Source organism: Balaenoptera ricei, chromosome 4 (assembly GCF_028023285.1).
Source record: "Balaenoptera ricei isolate mBalRic1 chromosome 4, mBalRic1.hap2, whole genome shotgun sequence".
Taxonomy (NCBI): domain Eukaryota; kingdom Metazoa; phylum Chordata; class Mammalia; order Artiodactyla; family Balaenopteridae; genus Balaenoptera; species Balaenoptera ricei.
The window spans coordinates 84,042,203-84,064,552 of record NC_082642.1 but is presented as its reverse complement, the minus strand read 5'-3'; the positions used below and the strand labels follow the sequence as shown (position 1 = coordinate 84,064,552).

At 37.3% G+C, this 22,350-nt stretch overlaps 1 protein-coding gene across 2 annotated transcripts in view; it reads right to left on the bottom strand.

Annotated features, from left to right (window-relative positions):
• Positions 1-1,493: 1,493 nt before the first annotated feature.
• Positions 1,494-22,350, bottom strand: part of IL1RAP (interleukin 1 receptor accessory protein) — a 130,295-nt gene continuing 109,438 nt past the window's right edge. The window contains exons 9-11 of one of the 2 annotated variants that reach the window (XM_059922079.1): positions 13,516-13,659; positions 12,033-12,176; positions 1,494-2,212 (exon numbers count right to left, since the gene is read on the bottom strand). In XM_059922079.1, coding sequence (XP_059778062.1) covers positions 1,494-2,212; positions 12,033-12,176; positions 13,516-13,659 — 1,007 coding nt within the window. Of the gene's footprint in view, positions 2,213-7,898; positions 9,527-12,032; positions 12,177-13,515; positions 13,660-22,350 lie in introns of those variants that run through there. The other variant, XM_059922080.1, reaches the window with a different exon arrangement.

The following is a 22,350-nucleotide window of genomic DNA, read 5'->3' as shown; positions in this document are numbered from 1 at the left end:
TCTTCCATTATTTCCTTAGGGCCAGTCTGTGTTCTCCAGTCTCAGAATCACCAGGGTTATTTGGATCTTCATTTGACATATGTTTTTTGGGTGAATGCCTTCGTTTTGAAATTACAAACTAGTGGCTCTCCTGATAAATGTATGTTCATGTATTTTGGTTGGTTCTTTACTTTTCTCTTTTCTTTTTTTTTTTTAAGTTAAAGTCATTCCATAATTGACAGATTACATAAAATCTGGATTTTTAGATTCTTTTGAAAAACTGGACAATCTTCCAACACTGGGGCTAAATCAGTGACAGCAATCAAATGGAGCTGAGTAGAGGATGCTCCCTTTTAAAGAAATATATACTCTTCAATTACCTCCAGGCTTAATCATCTCTATTATCTCCCTGACTTGGAAATCAAATGCCATGTGCCTTTTATGATTGTGTTAAAATGTTTAAAGAAATACTTATCTATACCTATGTCCCTATACACATGGGTACTAGATAGAGAGCATTGTATTATACTTATATCTGGCCCCCTTTTCTCTTTTTTCTTACTTTTGATCCTTGTAGGCACTTTAATTGACTATTCTCAGAATTCTGAATGGGAAGAAGGGATTGGTGTACCAAACTCTACCCTAAACCCTTAACAGTACTGAATTTTTCAGGTGTCATTTCTAAAAATATAATGAGATTTTTGTATAAACCTCCATTTCCTTTGAGACATTTTCTTACTCTCTTTTGGTCCTTTCTCGGATCACTTCTAATACACATTAGAAAGAAACTAAAGAGACATCTAAGTTTTCCTAGTACCCAAACCAAATCGCAATTTCCTTAAAGGGGATACTCTTCAGATATGAATTTAAAAGCCATAAAAGGTAGAAGGGAGAGAGAGAGGTAAAAATTTGTTAGTACAAATGAAATCACATAAAAATATAACTTTATTGATGCTAACAACTTTAGGCAGTTTAGAGAACACTAGTTTACAGTGAGACACAGGACACCATGTATCCTTGCGTGGGAGTATTTGGTTCTTCCTGGGAAAATGTGCTGTAGGTTTTCTGTTGAGCTTAGTCCTACAGCTTCCATCAAAACCAATTTCTTTCCATAATGCTCCCTCAAGATACACATACCCTGTAAGTGTCATAGCCCAAGTACACCTGACTGACTTATAACATGAGGTTGGTCAACAAACTCAAAGGAAACACAATAAAATTCTTTGCTCCATTTAAAACCATTGGGCAAGAGAGAGGATCAGACTTTAGGCAACTTGCACATACTGACCTTCTAGGGCCCAAGAAGAGTGTGCTCTTCTGAGGCCGTTAGAGGCAATAAGTCTGGATTCGGGTCCTTCAGATCTTTTGTCTCCTAGAAATAAATAGTTTTTAAAAATCAATGAAGGGGACACAATCTGATAGTCCATTAGATGATAAAAATGTCAATTATTCCCATAGGTTCATGACACAAAATGGGCTGGTAGAAATAGCAGCCACCACCCACCACACAGTAATTATAGGATATAAAAGTCATTGTTATTGGATAAATCCGTGAAATGGTGAAGAGCAAGGGCTGAGATCTGGGGAGCAGGGGGTTCCAATCTGGTGCCATTTTGTATCCATTGAGTTTCTGACTCTTGGGGAACAGGCTTACAGAGGTGTGTCTCCCACTGGGGCTGGGTATGAATCTCTGCCCGGCTTTTGCTCCTAAGCTGACTCTCTCCTTCACAGTAGGTGACACAGCAGCGACAGGCTGCAGAGGGCTTCCCTCTGTGCTTGGACATCGTGTCTGGGGCTGGAGAGGCATCTGCAGCCCTTCCTGAGCTCTGGAGTTCTGGGGGCTCTTTCAAACGACTTCTCCTCCTTTGAACGCGGTCCAGACTGATGTCGGACTGGGAAGAGCAGCTCTCATTCCAGCCAGAGCTGGCACTCAGACTTCTCAGGGGAAGAGCCAATCGCAAGGCCTTCCAGAATTTAGAACCAGAATGTTTAGACTTCTCTCCCTTCCAGCTCACGAAAGACACAGACTCTTTCAGCTGCAGGATGCTTGGGTGTGGATGCTCAAGGGGACGATACTCAACCACAATGAGCTTGGTGGCAATGGAGTTCTGACACATGACACCCAGTTTGAACTCCAGCATGCTGATGCTCTTTTCTGTCACATAATCTGGGCTCAGGACAACAATCATCCTCCGGCTCCTTTGAATGAAGTCAAAAACTGCTTCCACTGTATCTATAGGAAAATGGAAAGATAGGACAATGCCTAGTGAAAACTTATATAGGTTTCAGTTCATTGTTGACAATCCTGCAAAGGACAGGCAATGAACACTTGAGAATATAAGATCTAAGTGTTAAATAGTCTACCCAGGTAAGGAATCTCATCTACACTACTGTTATCAATGGTTGCAAAGTATCTGCTACCTTTAAGGTTGAGGAATTAACCACCTCTAAAAGCAGCTAATTTCAGCTCCGTTGGTGAACAATTTCTTGTTTTGAAATTCCTTCCACTTTTATCCAGTGGTCTTGGAGCTGACATTTTAAAATATCTGAAATATTTCATAATTATTGTGATCTCATTGTATTTTCTTCTCATCTCTAGATTAAATGACTTCATGAATTTTATGTTATTCTCCATATGATGCAGTATCAAGTCTCTTCCCCACTTTTATAATTTTTCTCTTAATAATATTCAGTTTATATATGTGTCTCCTAAAAATAGTACCCTGAACAGGACTGAACATAATGCTCCAGACACAGTCTTATCAGTAAAGGTCAATAGGTCATTACTACCTCCTAAGATCCACAGTTATAGTTCTTGCTACTTAAAATGTTTGGATATAGCAGACAGTTCATAGGATTGACCGTGTTGTCAACCAAAATTCCCTTTCTTTTTTTCTTGTGTGTATGTGTGAAGGATTGGCCTGGAAATCAATTAAAGGGTCAACAAGGATGACAAGAATGACTGGTAAAAATCAGGCAATTAGTTGAGATTTTGCATGAAGCATTCAATTCTAATAGTTATTGAGCTGAATTTGGACAGAACCCAGTGGAAAGTTTTTGAGATAAATGGAGTGCTTAACTCACTGTGAGATTTAGGAGCTTAAACAACGTGATTTTCTAAAGGAAAGGGATTCCAAATTTATAAATGGCAGCCATTGACAACTCTGAAAACAGGTACTGTGGACAGACCATGAGGTTGAGTGCCTACGCTTTTGAGGCCAGGGGTAAAACACTGACAGAGAAACTTTTCAGCCTGTGAAGACAAGCTGGAAGTTTGCAGTGAATTGGGTCATGAATTTGACAGGGGATGAAGGAACTGTGCTCTTTACCAGATTATTTATTTCCAGTTGATGAATTTAACATGAATTTGAAGGAAAATCAAATGAAACATGCTCAATGTTTAAGAACTTTTGATTGGTTTTATCAAGAGCATGAAGTGTTTTAGACAATTTTGTTGCACTCTTAAAAGATAAATCTAGATTTTCACTTATCTTCAAAGCCCGCCTGTGTGTGTGTGTGTGTGTGTCTTGGTAACTCCTTTGTCCTCTCCGGTCCTACTCAGAATCTTATGTTGTTGCCTTTCATAAACCTGAGAATGTAAGGGTAGGAATTCTACTGTTTCTCCTGTACCATGATAAATATGATATAACCCTAAGATAACATGGATAGTTTTTCAACAAAAGGAACTTGTGCAAATTGTGTGTGGGGGGAGTGAGTGTGAGTGTGGGTGTGGGTGTTTCACTTCAAAATACTCACTTTAGGAAAATGTTTGTTCTGTCCAATGAGGGTACCACTGTTGAAAATAAAACATTGTCTTAGATCCTCTAAAAAAAATTGTCTTTAAAGCCTATAGCTTTTTTTGATTGGTTTTAATTTTGGTACCTCACCCTGAAAATGGAGGATTTGCATTTGAGAGAGGGTAATGCTAAAAAAACCAAAACAAAATAAATATGAATTGTGGAATTCCAGACATTGAGGAATGGATATAGGATATGCTTCTCAGATAAGGGTTGGGCGATACCTAGGGGTATTCACATAGTACTTTGAAGGAAACTGCCTCCTTTATGGCCTATTTTATTATCTTCCATATTGTCAAACTGCATATTTGAGGATGTTAATTATTACTATTTTTTAATGCTATTACTTGGAGAGGGCATCTTAAATTAGGTCATTTATTCTGTTTGGCTCAAAAAAAAAAAAAAACTGAGGTGTGGCTGTAGATTGATAAGATCAGTTTTCTGGTGTCATACTAAATTGGTTTTGAAGTCACAGTTTCTGATCTAGAACTCTTCACTATTCCAGAACACTCCGGCTTGTAAAAGTCGTAATCTCCTTGGTATTAACTTGAAAGTAGAAAGAAAACCAAAAGAAAACTAGGGCTGTAAATTTGTTCTTTGGCTAGTTTACTGGTGTATGAAAGAGTAGCAAACCTCTCTCTTTCTCTCTCTCTTAAAACTTGAAGTACAGATTAAAAAAATGGGGGCACCTAATTTGGAAGATGAATCTGAATTCAAATATTGGTTTCTCCATTTATCTTAATATTTTATCTTAATAGTATAATCATTTATTTTAATATCTTTAAAAGTTTGAGTTCATCCATCTATAAAATGCATATAATGGGAGCAAAATTGTAGGATTGTTAGACAATTCACTGATACCTATAGGTAAATATCTACTGCATGGTACGCTTTTGAATTAATCACCTTGATTAAATTATTATTCAATAATAATAATACAAAATTGAATAACAATATTATTATTGTTATTAACAATATTTTATATTGTTTATAACAATAAAAATAATACATAAAGAACAATATAAAAATAATGTACAGACTAATGATTGATTCTAATGGTAACTTTAAAGAATCATCTTAAAATGTGGATTTTAATTTTTAAAAGTCTGTCTATTCAGTTTAAAAAATACTACTGGTATACTTAATCTGTTAGCCCATGCTAAAAATACCTCATATCCCTTGAGTAGAAACAGAGAAACAGACAGACTAGTTGCTGAACATGTCTCTTCTGATATACTGCAAGTTTACTTGTGTCAAAGACCTAGTAACCTCAGTAAGTGACTAAAAAATACATCTTAAGAGTTTTAATAGGGTCAGTAATAGCCAGGTAGCCATCATATCCAAACTATTGATATTGAAACTGCTGATATTGAAAATAGTCACCACTGTGTTCCAGTAAGTCATTTTCAAAGTTGGAAGCAACTTCAGGATCATCATTACTTATACAATGCAAAAAAACCCTTTACAAAGTCTCAATAAGATCCATCAAATCTCTGCTTGTACACCTCTAGTAATGGCGGTGGGGCTAATATCTCCAAAGACAGTGAAATACATTATTGTTTAGCTTTGCTTTACAGTTGCTTCTGAAATGAGTAGAAATTGTTTTCTTGTAACTTGCATCCATTGATCTTAAGTCTACTCTTTGGAGACTGGTTTGAAACTGGGAAATTCTTCAGTAGGAAGATTTTTACTAAGCTAACCAGCTCAGTTATAGAGATCCAATAAATAATCTTGGAATAAATGAATAAGATTTTTTTTTAAAGAGCAAGAAATCTTCCCTGTCACTACAGACTTAATATTAACTCAAAAGAAAATGCCTTTCCAAATATTTATCACTGATTTGTTTGAAATTTGTGATAGAAATGCATATTTGATTCAAATTATCACCTGTTAACTAACAGCAAGGCATTAGTTAATTGATCTCCTTTCAAAGCAACTGCCTTAGGGTTGTGTTAAAACCCATAAAAGGTAAGAGATTACTGTAAGCTGCTCAAGTTTCAAGTTGAACAAAAAAGGAATAGGCTTGTGTCTTTATTTTAAAACTCTCTCCTCTCTCTCTCTGCCTCTCTGTTATTCTCTCTCTGTCTCTATTCCCCATCTCTCTCTCTCCTTCTCTCTCTCTCTCTCCCTCTGATTCTCTCTCTCTCTCAATCCACACACACACACACAGATACATACACACACATATACACACACATACACACACACACACATCTGGTATACTAGATCAACCCATTTTAATTAAGTAACTCTTTTACTGACATGTAAAAAAAATGTTCTTGAGTTGAAGTTCCCGGTTTTCTCAGATTTTTCTCAGAAAGAGAAAATTAATGTCTCTTATAACATTTCTTTTTCTAAGTGTATCATTAATCTTTGTATTCTCATTTCTTATGCCCAAACATGAAAATAAAGACATAAAACACATGTACAAAATAAAATTCAAAGCTTAAAATAAATGGTTTATTTTTAAAATAAACAAATTCACAAATCATTGGAAAATGGAAAATACAAAAGTTTATGAATAAAATAAAAAAGATAACCTTAATATATGAAAACCTATGGAAAGAAAATAGATAATTAACAAGTGGAGTAATGCTTTTGTTCCCCAATACAATGAAGTCCTTGTTTATTAGACTCCTAGGGAATCATCTAAATTACAACGCAGAAAAATATTAAATAATTTTATATGACTGTGTAATTAGACACTCTATATATCATGTTTTTTTGTTAACTTGGGTGCAGAAGGTCTTTATATCGTATATCTAAAACCATTAAGGTTTTTCTTTTTAACATTAGATACTTTTATTTTTAACATTAGAGAGCGATTTCTTCTTGTTCTCCAAATTATGTTTCTCCATCTCCCTCAGATAATCTGTATTGGGTATCTTCTGGGACATAAAACAAAAAATCTTGAAAGAAAATTATCTTAAGATGAGACATATCATTTAGATTTGAGTTGCTTTAGATTTTAGCATTTGGAAAATTTCAGTACCAAATACAGGAATATAAATAGGACAAGAAGTATGAAGAAGTTTCTAGGGGTACCAAACAGCATTTGGGGTAAATATAAAATCCAAAAGTGCAAAAAGAATGCAGCATTGGCAAGAGAACAGCCCCTTGGTAATGGGGCTGTCCTTCATTTACCTAAAATTTATCCTAGAATTGATATTCAAATCTTATCTGAAGTCAGCTCTCCTCTGGTCTTGTGAGTGAAGGGTTAATAAGAGGAGTAATTGTGGTTTCTAATAAAGAAAAGCATAAATAAGGCTAAAAAAGTTAGATCCAAGAGTGACCCCATACCACAGGTTTATGGTCAATGATTCATGAAGGTTTTTTTAAATTTAAAATAATCATTAACTCCTCTGTAGAAAAATGATTTATTAAATAGACTTTAATACCTCAGGAGGACACAAATGTAGTAGATAGTTTTAGAATTGCTTATCAACATTCATACTACTAAGATAAGGATCTCCTTAAATTATGAATTCTCATTTTTCATAGGATACCCAGCCTCATTTATAGGTCTTTTTATTTTCTTTTCCTGTATTACTTAACAGTCCAAATAGAGATTTATCTCTCCAGTAGTTGAGCACTAAGATTAATATAGCTTAGTTTCTAAGAGTGTGTGCTCAGAACATAGTAGATGATCAGTTAATGCCAGAGGGTTGACTACTGCTTAGCAGTGACCATGGAAGCTCTGTGCACAAGAGATTCCGCTGCACCCAGATCAACTGTGGCAGTAGTAAGTTATTTATACTAATTTAGGGAGAGCAAGAGCTAACAACAACTATCACTCTGTGAGCTGTAAATTCACAAATATTAATGTACAGAAAACACTGACACAAAAATATTACAGTAAAGAAGGTAATTTAAAAACTGGATAAGAGTTCCAGTAATTCATTATATTGTGCCAATGACTATTTAAAGTCATATGTCTGTATGTGTATATATAGTGTGAGTATGTGTATATATATATATTTATATATATAATATATACAATTCATGTATGTATATATGTATATATATGTAATTCATGTGTATATATATGCAATATATATACATATATAATTCTTGTGTGTATATACATACATATATTTTAAAAACTCTATATGTAACATAGATATTCACCACTCTGTAAACTCTGGACTTAGTTTTCACTTTTCCAAGTCTTAAGAACAGTAAAACTTTACTTAAAACAAACTAAAACACGTTTCATTAACAGTGACTATTCAGACTGACTTGTTTGGAGTGAGTGTATTAACTGTACCAGTGAATAAAATAAGAAAAATGCTTGGGGTCCAGTTAATGCTCTTAGAATATACATGCTAAAAGCACTCTCAAGGTCACTAAGTCTAAATTTCACACTTTACAATAGGGAGACAGAAACAAATGAGAAATTACTTTCCTAATATTCACATTAGCAAGGTTGAGATTAAAAGACAAATTGACAAACACCCTGTTCTGTGCTTTTCTCATAAGACAGAAAATGCCCTAAAAGCTTTTTGCTGTTATTTTACTTGATATTAGCACCATTAAAAGAAGCTTCCTACCCGACTGAACCAAGTGAGGAACCACCTGCAAACTCCCAACGACTGACACAAGATGCAGTAGGTAGGGAGATGGAATGATAAATATGGGTCAACCTACAGATAATCGGGAGTTTAATAAAAATTACTATACATTTTTCAAGTTGACAAATATGATATCAATTACCTGAGACAGAGGACATGGGTTGCATAGTAGGAGACAATTCAGGCAAGCCCTTTAAACCAATTACTGTCTAAGGAACATTTTCAGTTACTCTGCTTTGTATCGTCCTAAGTGGTGTCAGTCTTGCTAGGAGGGTGTCTGATACAGCTGAATGAGCAAAAGAGTTTTTATCCTTAGCTAAAATAAATTTAGGCCCTGATTATCTTTTTAATGGATGAGTAAAAATAAAAGAAAAAGAAAACTATACTTGGAAACTCATAATGACTCTGTTAACAGATGACTCATCTTTAAGGGGTCTTTAAATCCACAGCAAAGGCTGCCTCATAATGTTAAGATTATTTCAAAAGAGAGAGAGAGAGAGAGAGAAGATAGAGATGAGTAGGAGCAGGGATGGAGGATGCAGAAGGGGAAATTCGCGTCAACCAGGTCTTTGTCCGCAAAGAACATAGTGACATCAGACGCTGGTGACAGGCGGTGGCACTAGCGTTCTAAGCCTTACTACTGCCTGAGGAAGCAGAACAGCTCTTTCTACAGTCACCCTGAATTTATCTCTATGGGGAGGCTTCCATAGAATTTTTTTCTGTCCATGAAGCAATAAATTGGGAATAAAGAAGGGGGGATTCTTCCTTCCTGGAGTACCCTTGGATCTTTTTACCCCTTTCATTGGCCCTTTCATACATTTTTCAAGGATGAATAGGAGAGACCCTGCTCGCCACTTCTAGACCACCTGGAAATTTTCTTCACTGGCATGGCCACCTGCAGCTGCTTCCAAAATCTGCCCTGCGGATACTTTGATTTCTCCCCTTTCCATTTAATGACCGTGAGCACCGTCTTAGCCCTCTTCAGCTCTTTCACCTTCGTCTCCTTCACAGCTTTGTACTGTACTAAAATGACGTTGATGTTGCCCCGAGAGGCCATGTTTTCTAGGCCAGCCTTGAGCTCCAGGAGGGCTTGGGTTCCCTGGAGCACGTAGTTGGGGCTTAGGACAACCAGGAGGCGTCTGCTTTTCTGAATGAAGCTCAAGGTCTCATCTGTGACAACTGGGAAAGAAAACACCACGGGGATTAGTGTTGGCCAAGAACTCCCCCAAGGTACAGGGCTTAAGGAGCAAGGGAAAAGAAATTAGGGTAACAGCCTGAGAACTGAGGTGAAACTTTTTACGAAGAACACTTAGTCCTTAGTCCCAATCACTTCGTTCACAAAATGTCACTCTCCTCCGGGGAATAGAAGCTATATGTACATATTCCAACCCAAAAAGAGTTCTAAACAAGCATAAAGCCAAAATGTATTTCCATGACCTTGATCTTCAAAAGCATTATTCGGGACATGAAGAATGAGTGGGTTGTACTGAAATCAATTTCTTCAAACTGTGTTACATGTCGTGGCCCAGCAAAATCAGCTCCTGAGCCCTTTCTCCCCAAAGACACCCATGTATTAACTCTCTAGTGCCAGCGAGCATTCAAAAAGTATACATTATAGAGTCAAAGTCATAGAAGTTCATTTTTCACTAACACAGGACAGCCAGAGTAGAACTCTTCATTTTTTGAAACTCCCTCTCTATTGCCAGATACCTCCCCGACTCAGACTAGCATCACTATGTCATTGGAATAGGAAATTAAGAAAATCTATCCAACTGAATGGCATTTTGGCTGGTAACACATTCTCAGCTCAGCTTTCTATTCTGCTCTGTTCTGGAACCTAAATTAGTCCCTGAATCTTTCTCTTTAAACTCCTATCATTACTGTGAAGCCATGTGTTTTGGCAGCTGCTAGCTGATGTGTGTGCCTTCGCTAACAGGCGAATGATTTCTTCATGTCCAAAAAGAAGAAGAAAAAGCAGGGAAAATGGAAGTGCAGTGTAATTTTATTCTGTTGTCAAGGGCTCAGATTAGTTCCTATCACTAAATTTTTGGGAATAATCTATCTCCTCGAGGTTGCTTATCAAGGACTGAATAATCCTTTACCTGGGTTCAGATAGAAGCCAACTCCAGGGAATGCACCAGTGTTATGGAAAACTATTTCATGGCTTACAATACTCCCCTAAGCAGTCATTTTGCGCCTTAATCTTCGCAAGTACAGAGGCAGTGGGGAAAGACTTGCAATTAAAATAGCATGTGCAGCCTAGAGGAGAATCCAGTAATAAGTAATTGTCTACTCCAAGCAGTATTCCTGGAGGCTGACTGTATGTAAGTAGGGAGAGAGACCCAGAGGCAAAGGGGACTGAGTGAGAAGAGCAGGGAGAATGCAAAAGATCACAAGGATCAACCATCAAAAGCAAGATGCAAGAGTAATTATGTAGAACCTGAATTCTTCAAAGAACTATCAATCCCTACTGGAGGGTCTTACATTGTTGTTATACTATGTATCTTTATATAACTTTTCACACAGTAGTAAATATCTGTTGAATGGCTGTATGAATGAATAAATAGATAAATAAATTATTTAGGATTTTAAGCCTTAAAATGAGTGGAATTTATCCTTTAACTCTATAGTCAAGTCATCATTTCCTGGAAAAATTATACTGAAAGAGATATCCGCTGTAGAACAGAAGCGTGATGGACTTTTGGGTGATGAATGGGGAGATACAGTAAGTGATCCAGCTAATTCAAAATAAGAATAAACATTAATGTCTATTCTCTATCTTAGTTACCAATGTAACCTTGAAAAAACATGAGTGATTAAACAGGATTTTAGGGGAAGAAAATAAATCAGGTTGTTGTAAAGATTAGAGACATTATATGCATTTTTACCAGTATGGAGTTTAACAATGGGTTTAGGAGCGCTACTGTGCATTTATAAAACAGACTCAAATGTACTATCACTTTATGTGTTACTGTTTGGATCTGAAAATTAGAGGTATACTTTTATTTAAAATCATTCAGCATTTCGAACTTTTTAAAAACCTATTAGAATATACTGGCCTTTGTAAAATGTTAAGCTTATCTCAAATGTGTAATCTGATAGAAAGGAAGAAACAGACACAAGGAAAGGGGGGATATGAGTAGCACTGGTTTGCCAGAAAACAAGGGTGAAGAAAAGGAAATTAGCAAATGCCACAGGGAAACATTCTACTTACTATCAGTAAGTAATATAAAGGATTCCATGCCCTCTCTTCTGCACCTCATTTTTAGTAAAATTGAGTAAACCTCAGTCTTTATAAAAGTGTTTTATTTAAACTCAGTCTTTATGAAAAAATTAGAGGCAGATTAATGCAAATTAGCTAAACCTTCTAAAAATCTAAATGTGAGTAAACAAAATGTTTAAAGCTGTGGCACTTAGAGCTCTAATCCACCGTGCATCTACACTTTTTTGACACTAAGTTTTTAAAGCTTACCTGGGAAAATATTTTAATACCATACACTGTACTTATAGTCTACATCTTACAGTGTAGATTTATTCCTAGAGTCTATTACATCAAAGCATTGGACATTTAAATGTCCAAAGATGCCAACATAGAGCTGTACCATGACTCTTGTATGTGACCCAAAGCTAAGGATCTTCTCTGCCTTTAAGTGTAGCATCACCTGTATTCATCTGAAATACCTACTTCCCCCAGGCAGACTGTCTCGGTCAAAGATGCACAGCTTGTATCCAAATTCATTCTCCAAGACTCCACGGAGGGTCAGTAATACAAATTCTTCTTCTTCAGCGTTCCTTGCATAGGATACATAAATATCATATTCCTTCCCATCTAGCAAAAATTAAAAAAAAAAACAAAAACAGAAAACACAGATCCAATATAAATTAGGAAAGTTTCTCAATAGTATTGCATTTTTTTCTGAAATCGAACTTTTGAATATTAGACATTTTCATTTTTTACTTATATAAATTAGCTGACAGATTTCAGTGTGATTTCCCACCTGTGACAGCTCTCCAGGCAAAATGACTATTTTAAGGTGTAATTGCAAATTTTATCTGATGTGTCTTCTCCTCTCATCTCACGGAGTTCAGATTTTGTAGCGGAGAATGAGTGAGGTTTGGCTCATTCAACTATGAATTAACAGAGTCAGGAAGCAAATACTCAATCATAGATGCTGGCAATAATAGCATGCAGAAAATTTCTAGTTCCTGTCCTAGTATGTCACTCACTAATATGTTAGAATTATAAATTGAGCAAAACCTTGAGAAACTGTCTAAATTATGTACACCTGAAAATATCTACAATTAAAAGTATACTTAGATTCAATGAGTCAATCTTTCTCAAAATTGCCTAATTATAAAAATCACCTCTCATTAAAAATACAGGTTCTGTGTCTCTTCCACAAACCCACTCAATGAGAATCTTTATGGGATGGGTCTAAGAATCTATATGTTAAATGTTTCATTCTTGTCACCAGGCACATATGCACTAGAACAGGGCTCCTTATACTTTAATGTGGATATATGAATCATTTCGGGATACTGTTGAAATATAGATTCTGATTCAGAGTAGGGGTTAGGCTTTAGATTCTCCTTTTAGTAAGCTCCCATGTGATGCTTCTGGTACATGGATCACCTGTGGTTACAAGGAGTGTGGACATGCAGGGTCCAGTACAGTAGCCACAAGCCACAAGTGGCTACTGAGCACTCGAAATGCAGTTGGTCTGAATTGAGATATGCTATATGTGTAAAATACAATACATACTGAATTTTGAAGATTTTTAGTACCAAAAATAAGACTAAAATACCTCTATTAACTTAATATTAATTATAAGCTAAAAATGATAGTATTTGGAATATATTAAATTAGATAAGATATATTATTAAAATTATTTTCACTTTTTCTTTTACTTTTCCTTATGTGACCACTAGAAAAATATTAAATTACATATGTGGCTTGCATTGTATTTCTATTCGAATAGTGCTGATCTGAACTAAATCACATATTGACCCAAGAAAGTAGGATAATATTCATTAGGAAGATTTTCAATAGCAAGGGCTGAAACAAAAGGTAGTCTAATTACATCTTCCAATTAATCTAGGTTTTATCAAGCCAACATGTTTTCTAAAGATGACAGTAGGGAGATTTACAACAAACTTTCATTACTCACCTAAAATGGTTTCATCCGTTCCAAAATGAGCCCGGTAAAATAGGACCATCTCTAGCCAGTAAACATGGTAAACAACAATGAGAATCACCACCAGTAGGACTGTGGCTCCAAAACCACACGCCAGTTCCACTGTGTACCTTGGAGCTAGCATTGGAATGAACAACAAAGAAACAAACTGATTTGTACGTGGTGATTGCGGTGACCCATCATCCTGTAAATAGCTGTTTACACCAAGCAGCTGAGCCATGAACCTGACTTACATGTGTGAACAAGATAACATGGTAGAGGTTAAGCACTATGTTTTAATACTAGACTGTGGCATATTTATCTTTTTGTTTCCAGAAACTGGCATAGAAGGTATTTTTTAACTATTAGATGATTTGAATAGAATTTGATGATATACAAATTAAAACAGAATCTTATTATTGAGAATTTAAAAGGTCATCCAATTAAACTCACAAACTGACGTCTGAATCTCCTCAAAAATATTTTTGAAAAGTAACTCCATCCTCTGTTTGTGCATCTCTTACCTGGACCAGCCTATGATATTGGTAGAATTTTAATTGCTGGAGCAGTTGAATTGAGAAAAAATTTTAATGTGTTTATATCAGTCTTAATTTCCTCCTCTTGTCCAGTGCCATATGGAAGAAATTTAATTCCTTTTTCTTTATATTTGGCAATAGGCCTCAAAAAAAATCTTATTATCATTGAGAAGAAAATGAGGGTATCCACCAAATGCTGAGTATGCTTGGCCCTGAAAGTATCTATCAGGTCTACATTACTAGGATACACATTCTACAAGCCTGCTTCTCCACCCTTTCTCACTCCCCATTAAACTATACATTTACGGTCTTCTAGGTAGAGACTATGTCTTCTTCATCCATCTTATCCTGAGAATTTCTAGGATCTGAATAAGCATTTCTGTATATAACACTACACACTTGTGGGATACTTAAAATAAATCTAGTACTATACTATGTATTAGTAACTTCATTTGGCTGTTTTATTAGCTTGTGATAATGAAACTTAAGAGTTTGAGATGGAACAAAATATTTACTGGATCTGAAGCAGAAATGGCTTAAATTATGTATTAGTTGATTTGACAATTACTTACTGATATCTACTATTTGCTAGAAGCTGTCGAGGTTATAATGGTAGATAAGACATTATCTCTGCCCTCTTAGGGCTAATAGTCTAATGCAGGGAAGTAAAGGAGAAAATAAATAAATAAGACAGTTACTTTTAGACAGTGATCAGTGTTATAAAGGAAATAAACAAGGATAATGTGATGGAGTGACCTAGGGGAGGGGTTGGGGCAGGAGAGGTATATCAGGTATGGTGGTGAGAAAAGGCCCCTTTGAGCACCTGAATATCGTAGGTGTTAAGTGTTTGCCAGGACTAGGCATAGAAAAATTTTCTTCAAAGCTGGGATTGTTATCAAGCCTTCCTGACTCCGAAGTTCAGAGATCTTTGCACAACACTACAATGAAGTTCAATTATTGATCATATATTAGTGGAAAAATCCCTTTTAAAACAGGTAGCTATTCTAAGGGGAAAATGTTGAGCAGCCTGGAGAGGCATCTGAAGTTCTCTTATTAAAGGGAATAATCATTAAGTTTCGAGTTCATTATCCTAAATTCAGGGTACTAATCCTGATGCAGATACAGCCTGGGACTCAGCAGTGCAGAATTATTAGGTACTCTTGTACTCATCCCATGAACAACGGTGCTTTAAAATAAGAAAACTCTCATGATAAAATGCCAGAAGCTGTGTCAGTGCAGTTGATGAGAATTTACTAAGATCAATCTGAGTAGCTGGCATGAAAATTGCTGTGTCCTTGGTATTTCTGAGTACATGTTAACAACATACTGGGTTAATTTCCACTGTCACCTTCATTATTTGCTAAGTTATTTTGGCTCCCTCTGGGTGGACATTTCACAATAAGGAAAAATAAAAGAGGTCAGTGGATGCACTAACCTGAAATGGATTTTTTAAAAATATCAATAGTTACCTTGCTTAGTGATCAAGAGATAAATTATACTCATGGCTTTCCCTCTGCCACATTCATTTTACTACTGCCTATTTTATTTCTAGTAGAGCTTTTTAATTTTGTGTCATACAATGATATGTGTCATATTTACAGATTGTATTTTGTTGGACCATCTTGATGATATCAAGAAGTTTCTAGTGTTATTTAACTAATTGAACTCTTAAGATAAATAATTCACAAGGCTGAATTTCTAAATGGTTTGAATCACATTCGGGAAGTGCTCTAAAAAGCTTTCATATACAGCTTTGCCGGCTTGTAGGGAAAGGATGACCCTTAGCCCACATTTTCTGTCTGCCCCCCATTGATCCTCTGAGCAATCCCATACCAAAGGGTTTCCAATCAAAAGGGTGATGTAATTTGACCAAATTGGACTCCTAAACTGCTTCTATCTTTGATCTCACTGATAATCTGAATCAGGAGGGAGTAAAATTTAGCGATTTGCTCTGCTGTTACTCTCTGAATCAGAATTCCCTCCATCCCTTTTGCAATTCTATAGTAATGGCAGGCTCCAGAGCCCAGATTTCCAGCTAACCACCTGATTTGTTTGGCTATCATAGTGTGTTAAAATTTGTGCATTTTGGACTTCAGCTTCTGATCTTAGAGAAGTGACTGGGGTAGCGTTCTCTCTATAATATCTAAAATAACAACTTTTCAAGTTTGGACGACTGGTTGTGCAGGAGTGTGATCTGTGAGAGATAGGATACAAAAAGGTAAGCTCACGATCTCCCTGGCTTTTTGCCTAATGGCACTTTGGGGACTGTGACACAGACACACAGTATTTACACTGAGCGAGGAAACTGAAAGTAGAGTTCATGACTACTGCATTTGTAGACCTGGGTACTGGAGAGAAGAAAACTATGTAGACAAAGAGCTCTAGAAATCCACAAGCCTTTGGAAAAATACAAAGGGTGACACTTCTTAAGGTCAGGCAAGGAAGAGCTACCGGTGAAAGAAAAACCACCGAGGAAGAAATGACTGCTAAAGAGTTGCGAACTGAACAACTTAGGAGCGCATACAGGGCTGAGAGACATTTGAGTTAAGACCACTCAGACTGAAGAAACTTTATTTAGCTCCCCAAGTATTAACTAGAGACCCCAGATAGTATATGCCTTAGAAATAGGTCCAATCTAGCCTTAGAGAGAAGCCTAATTTGGACCTACTCTAGAAAGATAAGCAAGATGCTTCAAATAAGCAAGATGTTATGCAAGTAAATTAGCTACCTGCTAGAACAAAAATTAACAGGCATTTTAAAAATTCAGACAGTCAATCGTGTACCATCTATAGTGTCTAGTATAGGATTTAAAAAAAAAAAAAAAAAAACTAGACAGAAAAAAAAGTCAAAAAAAAGACCCATAATCAGAAGAAAGATAGCCAATAAAAATGGCTTTCATGTGGAATTAGGAGATAAATACTTTAAAAATGAGTATTATAAATATATCTGTTGAATTAAAAAAAAAGACCATGAACATTATAAAAGCAAATAGGAAATATCAGTACAGACATTTTGATGGAGAAATATAAATTCAAAAACTGAAAAAGAAAATCCTGAAATTAAAAACACTGCAGATTAGATATCAAGAAAGAAATAGCAGAAACTATCCTAAGTGAAACACAGAGTGAAAAAAGGATGAAAAAAAAAAATAACGAGAACCTCAGTGACGTGTGAGACAACGCTGAGGGGTCTATCCTAAATATAACTGAAGTACTAGAAGAAAAGGAAAGGATGAATAAATGAAAGAATGAGCAAAACATACTTGAAGAAATAATGGTTGTTTTTTTCAAATTAAATAAAAAATATACTCACAGAACTAAGAAGTATAAAGAACCTTAAAGAAGATATATACAAATAAAACTACAGCAAAGTGTATCATGATGTAATTTTTGAAAATCAATGAAGAAGAGAAAGTCTTAAAATCTGCCAAAGAAAAAGAGAGGGGGCATACATAAAGGGAAAAATGATTAAAAAATAATGACAAGAAAACCCTGCCTGATTCATATTAGAAATAATATAGCCATAAGACAACGGAATTGCACCTTCAAAGGGCTGAAAGAATAAAAAGAAAAAGAACATTTCCAACCTAAAGTTACGTATGCAGTGAAAGACACCAGAGCAACATAATGAGGAAATAAAAATCTTTCCAACAAGTTGTGCTGGAACTGGATATCCATATAACACAAGATTAAACTTTAATTCCTACCTCATAAAATACATTAAAAATAATAATAATTGGAGATGGATCATAGACCCCCCCCAAAAAAAGATGAAGCTTGATGACTTGGGGGTATTTCTTAGAACACAGAACACAATACCATTAAAGAAAACATTAGTAAATTATACCTCATCAAGAGTAATAACCTTTGTTCACTAAAATATACCACTGAAGAAAGGAATTGGCAAGACACAGACTGGGAGAAGGTATTTGCAAAGCATCTATCTGACAAAGAACTGGTATCCAGGATAGAAAAAAGAACTGCTAAGATTCAATAATGAAAACACAAACAACTCACTTATAAAATGAACAAAATATTTGAATAGTCATATCACAAAAGAAGATACCAATGACTAATAAGCACATGAAAATGTACTCACTATCTTAGTCATCAGTGATGTGAAAAATAAAAACTACAGTGAGCTACTACCATGAACTCACCAAAATGGCTAAAACTAAGATTAACAACACCAAATGGCAAAGATGTGAATACACTGTTGGTGAGAGTGCAGAATGATACTACCACTTGGGAAGAAAGGTCTGACTGTTTCTGATAAAACTAAGCCAGTAATTCCACAGTAGATATTCAGATCAGAGAAGTAAAAATAAAAGTCCATAAAGAGACTTGGATAAGAATATTAACAGAAGCTCTATTCAAAACTGTGAACAACCCAAATGTCCTCCACCCAGAGAATGAATAAATAAGCTGTGATATATTCTATTAAAAAAAACACTCCTTGGCAAACAGAAGGAGCTAATGACTGATACAATGGCATGGATATTAAGAATATTTTCTGAATGAAAGAAGCTTTATACAAGAATGCATTCTGTATAGGTCTAGGTATACTAAGTTCTAGAAGAGGAAAAATAATCTATTCTGATAAAGAAAATCAGAACATTGCCTTGCCAGTGGCAGGGGAGGTAGGAGTAGCAGGGATTGACTGATAAGGAGAAGGAATGAAAGGTTATTATCTATGGTGATAACATTCTATACCTTGATTTTAGGTTACACACATACATACATACGCATTTCTTAAAAACTGTCAAATTATACACTTATGTTTTGCAATTTGTAATTCTATACAAATTTTACCTCAAAAAAAACAAATCAAGAGAACTGTAAATAAATATTAAAATTTGGATAATATAAGATGCTTAAAGGTTTAGGTGATAACTTTTACTCATGTCTGTAACTACTTTAAAGGCATCAAAAATAAGATGTATTGGACCTGAGGGGCAAGATGGCGGAAGAGTAAGACGCGGAGATCACCTTCCTTCCCACAGATACAGTAGAAATACATCTACACGTGGAACTGCTCCTACAGAACACCCACTGAACGTTGGCAGAAGACGTCAGACCTCCCAAAAGGCAAGAAACTCCCCACGTACTTGGGTAGGGCAAAAGAAAAAAGAAATAACAGAGACAAAAGAATAGGGACGGGACCTGCGCCAGTGGGAGGGAGCTGTGAAGGAGGAAAGGTTTCCAGGCACTAGGAAGCCCCATTGCGGGCAGAGACTGCGGGTGGCAGAGGGGGGAAGCTTCAGAGCCACGGAGGAGAGCGCAGACACAGGGGTGCGGAGGGCAAAGCGGAGAAACTCCCGCACAGAGGCTCGGCGCCAACCAGCACTCACCAGCCCAGAGGCTTCTCTGCTCACCAGCCGGGGCGGGCGGGGGCTGGGAGCTGAGGTTCGGGCTTCAGTGCTAGCTGGGAGGGAGTCCGGGAAAAAGTCTACAGCTGCCGAAGAGGCAAGAGACTTTTTCTTGCCTCTTTGTTTCACGGCGCACAAGGAGAGGGGATTCAGAGCGCTGCCTAAACGAAATCCAGAGACGGGTGCGAGCCGCGGCTATCAGCGCGGATCCCACAGCAACAGGGGCGCAGAGGGAAAAACGGAGAGATTCCCGCACAGAGGCTCAGCGCCGAGCAGCGCTCACCAGCCCGAGAGGCTTGTCTGCTCACCCGCTGGGGCGGGCGGGGCTGGGAGCTGAAGCACGGGCTTCGGTCAGATCGCAGGGAGAGGACTGGGGTTGGCGGTGTGAACACAGCCTGAAGGGGTTGGCGTGCTGCGGCGAGCCGGGAGGGAGCCAGAGAGGAGGTCTGCAGCCGCTGAAGAGGCAAGAGACTTTTTCTTGCCTCTTTGTTTCGCGGCGCGCAAGGAGAGGGGATTCAGAGCGCCGCCTAGACGAACTCCAGAGGCGGGAGCAAGCCGCGGCTAACAACGCGGACCCCAGAGACGGGCGCGAGCCACGGCCATCAGCGCGGATCCCAGAGACTGGTAGGAAACGCTAAGGCTGCTGCTGCCGCCACCAAGAAGCCTGTGTGCGAGCACAGGTCACTCTCCACACTGCCCCCCCCCCCCCGGGAGCCGGTGCAGCTCGCCACTGCCAGGCTGTCGTGATCCGGGGACAACTTCCCCGGGAGAACACACAGCGCGCCTCAGGCTGCTGCAACGTCACGATGCCTCTGACGCCGCAGGCTCACCCCGCCTCCTCCGTACCACTCCCTCCCCCGGCCTGAGTGAGCCAGAGCCCCCGAAGCAGCTGCTCCTTTAACCCCGTTCTGTCTGGGCGGGGAACGGACGCCCTCAGGCGACGTACATGCAGAGGCGGGTCCAAATACAAAGCTGAACGCTGGGAGCTGTACGAACAAAGAAGAGAAAGGGAAATCTCTCCCAGCAGCCTCAGAAGCAGCGGATTAAAGCTCCACAAACAACTTGATGTGCCTGCATCTGTTGAATACCTGAATAGACAATGAATCATCCCAAATTCAAAAGGTGGATTTTAGGAGCAGGATATATTAATTTCCCCTTTTCCTTTTTTTGTGAGTGTATATGTGTATGCTTCTGGGTGAGATTTTGTCTGTATAGCTTTGCTTTCACCATCAGTCTTAGGGTTAGGTCCATCCATTTTTTTTTTTTTTTTAACTTAAAAAAATTTTTTTTCCTAATATATGTTTTCTTAATAATTTTTTCCATATTTTCTATTTTTAGAAATTAAAAAGAATTTTAATAAGTTTTTTCATATTTTTTATTTTAAAAAATTAAAATTTTTTTTTCTTCATAAATTTTTTTCTTAAAAATTTTTTTCTTATTTTTTACTATAAAAAATTAATAAATCTATTTTTAAAAATTAAAAAAAAATTTTTCTGAATACATTTACTCTTAATAATTTTTTTTCTTATTTTTTATTATAATAGCTTTATTTTATTTTATTTTATCCTCTTTTTTTCTTTTTATTTTTTTCTCCCTTATATTCTGAGCTGTGTGGATGAAAGGCTCTTGGTGCTCCAGCCAGGCATCAGGGCTGTGCCTCTGAGGTGGGAGAGCCAACTTCAGGACACTGGTCCACAAGAGACCTACCAGCCCCACGTAATACCAAACGGCAAAAATCTCTCAGAGATCTCCATCTCAACATCAAGACCCAGCTTCACTCAACGACCAGCAAGCTACAGTGCTGGACACCCTATGCCAAACAACTAGCAAGACAGGAACACAGCCCCATCCATTAGCAGGGAGGCTGCCTAAAATCATAAGGCCACAGACACCCCAAAACACACCACCAGACGTGGACGTGCCCACCAGAAAGACAAGATTCAACCTCATCCACCAGAACACAGGCAATAGTCCCCTCCACCAGGAAGCCTACACAACCCACTGAACCAACCTTAGCCACTGGGGACAGATACCAAAAACAACGGGAACTACGAACCTGCAGCCTGTGAAAAGGAGACCCCAAAAACAGTAAGATAAGCAAAATGAGACGACAGAAAAACACACAGCAGATGAAGGAGCAGGGTCAAAACACACCAGACTTAACAAATGAAGAGGAAATAGGTAGTCTACCTGAAAAAGAATTCAGAATAATGATAGTAAGGATGATCCAAAATCTTGGAAATAGAATAGACAAAATGCAAGAAACATTTAACAAGGACGTAGAAGAACTAAAGAGGAACCAAGCAACGATGAAAAACACAATAAATGAAATTAAAAATACTCTAGATGGGATCAATAGCAGAATAACTGAGACAGAAGAAAGGATAAGTGACCTGGAAGATAAAATGGTGGAAATAACTACTGCAGAGCAGGATAAAGAAAAAAGAATGAAAAGAACTGAGGACAGTCTCAGAGACCTCTGGGACAACATTAAACGCACCAACATTCGAATTATAGGGGTCCCAGAAGAAGAAGAGAAAAAGAAAGGGACTGAGAAAATATTTGAAGAGATTATAGTTGAAAACTTCCCTAATATGGGGAAGGAAATAGTTAATCAAGTCCTGGAAGCACGGAGAGTCCCATACAGGATAAACCCAAGGAGAAACACGCCAAGACACATATTAATCAAACTGTCAAAAATTAAATATAAGGAAAACATATTAAAGGCAGCAAGGGAAAAACAGCAAATAACACACAAGGGAATCCCCACAAGGTTAACATCTGATCTTTCAGCAGAAACTCTGCAAGCCAGAAGGGAGTGGCAGGATATACTTAAAGTGATGAAGGAGAAAAACCTATAACCAAGATTACTCTACCCAGCAAGGATCTCATTCAGATGTGATGGAGAAATTAAAACCTTTACAG